Source organism: Merops nubicus, unplaced genomic scaffold (assembly GCF_000691845.1).
Source record: "Merops nubicus isolate BGI_N331 unplaced genomic scaffold, ASM69184v1 scaffold20262, whole genome shotgun sequence".
NCBI lineage: Eukaryota > Metazoa > Chordata > Aves > Coraciiformes > Meropidae > Merops > Merops nubicus.
In genome coordinates, this window is record NW_008595845.1 from 3,827 (window position 1) to 10,249 (window position 6,423).

Sequence of the window (6,423 nt, forward strand, 5' to 3'; positions counted from 1 at the left end):
TTTTAGCTGTGGGATTTGGTCATAGTAGTTAGTGTTCTGTCTAAAATGATTGAGCAGTAAAATAAAGACTGTCATGTCTGTCAAGCTCAAGTCTTGCAGCTGTTTTCTCAAGCTGCCCGGTCCTGAGAACTTTACTTGTGTTGGTAACATCAATGCAGTCACAAATAATGGAAATGAAGAACAGTGTTACATTAGCTGGTGTGATGATGGCCAACATTCATCCCTGCGTAGGAATGGCTTTGCCTGGATACAATTAAAAATATGTAACTGGTGAAATCCCTCTAGACCCTCCCTGATGACTGGAATGTTGCACTGTTCTTCAAAAAAGGCCAGAAGGTCCATTGGAGACACGGCAGAGGCCTAAGGGTGTCACTTGAGTCCCTGGGAAAGTCATGGAGGAAGTAATTTCAGAGCATGGCTTTGGGCACATGTGGGAGGTGGTGGTGAGACAGTCAGCATGGACTTACTGAGGGCAAATCATGCCTGACACCTGCCTTCTGCAGGAACTTTGTGGACAAGGGAAGGAGCAGCAGGTGTTCTTCATCTCAACTTCAAGGCTTCAATGTTCTTCAACCCCAGTTGGGATGTTAAGGCCTGGATAACAAGGTGGGCAGGAAAAAATGGTTGGATGTTCAGGCTCAGCATCCTGGGTCAAAATGCTGGGCTTCACCTGGAGCTGGGATACCACAGGGGTCTGGCCTGGAGCTTGGCCTGATATCTTCCTCAAGGGCCTGGAGGCAGCAGCAGGTGCCCTGTTAGCAGGTTGGTGGAGGACACCAGAGGGGGAGGACCAGTCACTACACACAGGCAGGGCTGCCATCCAGAGGGACAAGACAGGCCAGGCAGGAGCCCAGGGGAATTCAAGAGGGGGAGGAGCTGAGTCTTGGTCTGCCAAGGGAGAAGCCCTTGCCCTGGGGGAGTGGCTGGAGTGGCTCTGGGCTCCTGGCAGGCCAAAGGCTGAGCATGAGCCAACAGCTCTCAGGCTGGCTGAACAGGACCAGAGCCTGTTGATGAGGAGTATCCCCATCAGAAGTCTCAGAGGCAGACCTTATTGCAGCCTTTGAATACTTAAAGGGGCATATAAGGATGAAGACAATATTTTTAGCAGGGCCTGTTAAAAACCATTGCCTTTAGTTGTAACTAAGGGCAGATTTAGACTAGGTACAAGGAAGAAATTGTTTACAGTGAGGGTGGTGAAATTCTGGAACATGCTGCCCAGAAATGTGGTCAATGCCCCATCCCTGGAAACATTCCAGGTGAGGTTGGACAGGGCTCTGAGGGTCCTGCTCTAGGTTCCAGGCATCCCTGCTCCCTGCAGGGGGGTTGGACTAGACCTTTAGAGGTCCCTTCCAACCCAAACCAGTCTGTGATTCGATGACTTGGCAGTCTGAGAGCAGTCAAGCACTGGAAGAGGTTGCCCAGAAAGGTTGTGCAGTCTGTGCTGAGAGGTTTTCAGGACCAAAATGGAGAAACAGTTCTGAGCAACACAAACGTTTCACAGGCAGGGGTGAAGCCAGCTCCTTGGGGTCCCTCAGAACAGCAGTGATCCTGGGATCCAGAACATAAGGGCAGCAAGAGGCAGCTGAACAGCAGCAGCACTCACAACTCCAAATCCAGTTAAGTGCTGTTAGTAGAGAGCTGTTGTTCCACGCTTCCACCCTTAAGACTGTATGCTGAATAAAAAAACATAGTAAACTCTTCTGCTTAGAAAACACTGCTGCTCTGAAGGAACTCTGACTCAACAAGCAATGACACAAACTCCAAAGGCAGAAATCCTGTCCCTCAGAAGATGACTCTGACAACAATTTTTTCCTGAGAAACCTACTGGTCCCAGATAACTCCAAAGAGGGCAAGGAAAAGGACAAGAGCAGTGTTACAACTTTTCTTCACACACGTTGAAATGAAACCAGGTTTCTCAGGAAGAAACTGTCACAGGTGTTCTCACATTCTCTTTCAGCTGGTACAGGCACAGGTACATGTACAGAAAGGAGTCGTTCACCATGAACATCACTTGTTCAATACTAACGTATGTTGCAGGAAGTTACTAAAAAGCCAGGACTCTGTAGCAGCTAATTCCTTAAGTTGTTTATTTATCATTGAAGAAACACACAGCAGCAAGTTCTGTGTTGGCTTCAGTACGACCAGATCGTTAATCGTTGTTACCGCACCCCAAAACTGAAGTCAACACAACCATTACTACAAACCACTGTTTTGGAAAGGGAAAGAATTGACCCTGAAGACAAAGAATTGGGGGAAAACTCAACAATTTCTCCAAAACCACACATTTTAAATATGACAATATTTATAAATCCTTGAAAGGCATGAATGATCCAGTACTGGAATATGCAGTTGAGATATTGGCAACAGAAAACTCATCGGCGGATGCTTCCCAAAACACTCCAGCTGTAAAAGCTCCGAGTTCTGTGTCCAAACACTGCAGCAGCAGCAGCAGTTACTGGAACAAGGACTTGCAAAGAGCCTCAGAGGCATCATGTCTTCAAGTTAATCTACAGAAAATAGCCTGTGTAGCCCGTGTTCGTAACGCTTATGGTACTTAATTCAAATTTAAACAACTTACCGAATTTAGATAGTGATAAAATACGTCTCCCAGAAACCACCTGCCCTCAAAGATAGCTATGTAAAAGAGGGCTTTTATATATTTTTTTGGCTAATTATGGAAATTCATTTAGCTCTGCTTTTTCAACAGCTCCACTGTGTGAACAGAGGTGTTTTCAAATGCATGTTCTGTGACGATAATACCCCATTCCAAATTAAGAAAGGCTAAAAATAAAAAGGTCAGGCTGCTTTGGTGCGAGATAGAAGCAGTACTCAAGACAGCTTTTGGGCTTGCTTCTTTTTATTTTAGCAACAAATGACCCATGAAATAAGCATAATTTGAAATTTCAAAATCTGGCTTCCAATTTCCAACCTTCTGCTGTGAGTTTTGTGCATGATCAATCTATACGAGTAAGTAATTCAAGCTCATGCTTTCATGTTACTTCAAAACATTTGTTAAAGAATTCCAATTCAGAATGTTTATAAGCACAAATATAATCCATGGATTCGATCAAATCAAAGCTAAAACATTGGTTAAACTCTGTGACTTTCACTTAACGTCGTACAGTGGTCCACCCTTCCTCATCTGTCTCGTTTTTAGTACGGCGTACGGGCTCACGCTCCTTTTCTGTTTTCCAGGAACCTTTCTCCTTCTCCCCCTCTCTTTCTCGATCCTTGGAGGCTGGAGGGGGAGCAGCAGCTGGAGGAGCAGCAGGAGCAGGAGCCGACCGCCGCACCGTTTCCCGCTCCTCTCCGCGTTCTTCTCTCTTGTCGTCAGCACGCCGCCAGGAGCTGGCTGCAGAGAGACAAGGAAACAACCCTGGTCACGCTCCACCAGCAGCCTGCAGGAGTTCAAACACACCCACCCCCAGCACCAAGGCTGATTCAGGGAGGCTGGCCAGGAGGTAAGAGGATGATGACAGCCAAGCGCACAGTCTAATTTTCTAGTGAAGCAATGGACAGGAGCTACTGGAGCCTCTTCTCAGAGTCAGGCTTGTGAGCAAACCAAGTGTCATCTTTAACACAGTAACTGCAATAAGAAGGTTCTATTGATATACATGTTTTTATGATGTAAAAGTGTAGTCTTGTATTATTATCAGAATTAAAAGTACAAAAACGTCTCCTTAGAAATGACTGAACCCTGAAAACACAAAAATATCAACCTAAAAACACTGGTGGAAAATGTTTAGGTTGTTCACTGTCTCAAAAGACAGCAAATTGCTCTTCAGCCTACTGAAATCAGAAGTAAAAATGGCACTGGATTACACAACTCCACTGGCAACAGCATTCACTGTGTGAAGAATTGTTCATTTCCACCAAAAGGATGCTAGGAATTCTCTGCCCCAGCTCTGTGTGAACAGAGCCGTGTCCAATACCAAACCAGATAGTCAAGTATCAAAGATTCTTAATACATTAAAATAAATAAGCACGAAGTCTCCACATGGAGAACCCTCTGCCTTTAGCTGAAGCCCTGAAGGTCATGTCCACGTGGGACTCTGAACATCAGAATGCCAGAACTGGGAGATGTGGTAGCTCAGGGTAAATGTATTTGCCGTGACTGTATTTTTAGAACATAGCAAAGGATTAATAAAGGTACATAATTAAAACAGGTTAAGGTATGTAATTAAAATAGGTTATTCATCAAAATATGTAATGCTAATAGTGTGAAACCCATGTGGCCTTGTTTGGAAATACTTCCCTCACATTTTAATGGTTTTAAGAAATCAGCCAGAAATTACTTTCTGGGATGTCTATCTTGACAATTTACAGACAAGAATTTCACTCACCCTGAATGTAATCTTTCCACAAAAACTGCACACTTAAAATGCCACTATGCCAGAAAAGAGTACAGCCAAAAAACAGTTGAAATTCAAGGAAGAATTCTCAAGTACACTGCAGCTTCTATTACTTTGCTTACGCAAAGGAGTTTAAGTGGCTGAGAATCCAGCTTGCTCTGACGGAGCTAAGATGGGCCATGATGGGAGCAGCACAAGGCCCTACCCCAGCTGTAAGGCTTTAGGAACATGGGATACACGTACGTTCTTCACGGTCAGGTCTGGGTGGGGGTCCTCTTCTGACGGGTGGTTCTCTGTCATCAGTACGTCGATCTCTCATGTCACGGCCACCTCTGTCCCATTCTTCACGACGACCTGAATCTCTCCAGCTAGAAGTTTCCTCAGCTGGTCCTCTCCTCCAACCGGCGTCATCCCTTTTGCCATTCAAAACAGAAAATAAGACTAAATGTTAAGATTTTACCTTTGCTATGGAAAGAAGCAGTAATAAATCACAACATAGATATTTTCAGGCCCAGTGGGATCTCTTTTACTGACACACTTCCAAGAGCACTTCTGTTTCTCCAGAGCCTAACATTAAATTCTCTTGATAACAGGTTAAAAGAAAAAGAAAAAAAAAAAAAAAATGGAAACAAAACAGCACAAAAAAACCAACCCACAACATTAAAAGCAGTAAAGCATTCTGGGATTCCTTCTGTAAATAGCTAATGTTGTCTTAAAAATAACAAACCAAGGGCCCAAATTGCCACTATCCATTTACTGCCTTCAAGTGCTTAATTTCCTACAGACCAACCACTGTTCCTTTCACTCAGCAATGTCACATTATTTCTTTATCAGCAGGGCACTTTGTTTTGGAACAGAAACATTCCAGAAGCATTTCAGCAGCGAGCTCAGACCTGGGACGCCGGTAGCGGTCGTCTCGATCGAAGTCTCTCTCCCGGTCGAATTCCCGGTCCTTCTCGTTCTCCTCACGCTCCTTGTCTCTGTCCCACTCACGCTCCCCGGCAGGTCTGGAGTCCCGGGGAGGCCCCCAGCTGTCCTCACGAGCCTTTTCTCGTTCTCTCCAGCCCCCTGCCAGAAACACAGTCAAAGGATTTGTGACTGACCTCTGATCTCTCTGCAGACAAAGAATCCTTTGCTTCCCTCGCAGTAACTGGTTCTTCAGGTTTGTATCCCTTAGGATCAAATTCAAGATGCTGGAAGAAGCATCCACAGTGAGCAGGAACCACAGACAGAACGGCAGGAACTGCTTCATCTACAGTGACAGAGACCTGGCCTGCCAGCTGCCTGGAACAGTTCCATCGAGCTGGTGACACCCTGAAGCTTCTGCTCAGAATCCACAAACCCCCCAAGGGTCTCAGGCAAAACCAGTGCAGGAAGATGTAAAAGGAGGAGCTTGGTACTGGATTCCTCCATGAAAATATACACATGAGGGGATCTTAGACAACCAAATTTTTTAAGAATTCAGTACTTCTTGAAGCACTACTTCAAAATACAGTTTACCATCTCCTTACAGAGCGCAGCCTGCAATGTCACTCACTTATCTATTAATGGGAGTCCTTTATTATGCACCTTGATTTTCTTTAAACTCCTGTTTAAGAAAGGAGAAAAGGAAAAGGAGGCAGCTGTCAGAGTGTGAGTTTTGAGCTTTTCTACAGGTGTCAATTACAGAATTAGTGTCTGTAAAAGTTGATGTGGCACCTGTGAATACATAAATCCAACTAAAAAGAACCAGGAAATCCAAATAAGATATAATGTCTTCAGCAGTTCTGAAAAGAATCAGAAATTGTTCTTCTAGTCACCATCAACAAGATGCAAGACTAGAAATAAACTGCACAACAACGGAGTAATTCTGGTTGTCAGGCACCTGAGAAGGTCTTCTAGTCCAAATTCCTGCTCAAAGCAGGTTTTTCAAGAAAGGGAGACAGAAAAGCAGAAAAAGGAATGGTAAAAACATGAATGTTTTTGTACACATAAAAAAGGTTTATCAAAATTAGTCCCACTCGAATGACTATCAAAATCCTCCTTAGAAGAAAGTTCATTTCAGACACATAGAAAAAGGGGGCAGGGAAAG

At 44.4% G+C, this 6,423-nt stretch overlaps 1 protein-coding gene across 1 annotated transcript in view; it reads right to left on the minus strand.

The window, feature by feature from the left end:
• Positions 1-2,661: 2,661 nt before the first annotated feature.
• Positions 2,662-6,423, minus strand: part of LOC103769039 (eukaryotic translation initiation factor 3 subunit A-like) — a 4,257-nt gene continuing 495 nt past the window's right edge. Inside the window, exons 2-4 of the mRNA XM_008936212.1 lie at positions 5,246-5,420; positions 4,596-4,765; positions 2,662-3,352 (exon numbers count right to left, since the gene is read on the minus strand). Of these exons, the coding sequence (XP_008934460.1) occupies positions 3,111-3,352; positions 4,596-4,765; positions 5,246-5,420 (587 nt within the window). The 3' untranslated portion in view covers positions 2,662-3,110. The remainder of the gene's footprint in view (positions 3,353-4,595; positions 4,766-5,245; positions 5,421-6,423) is intronic.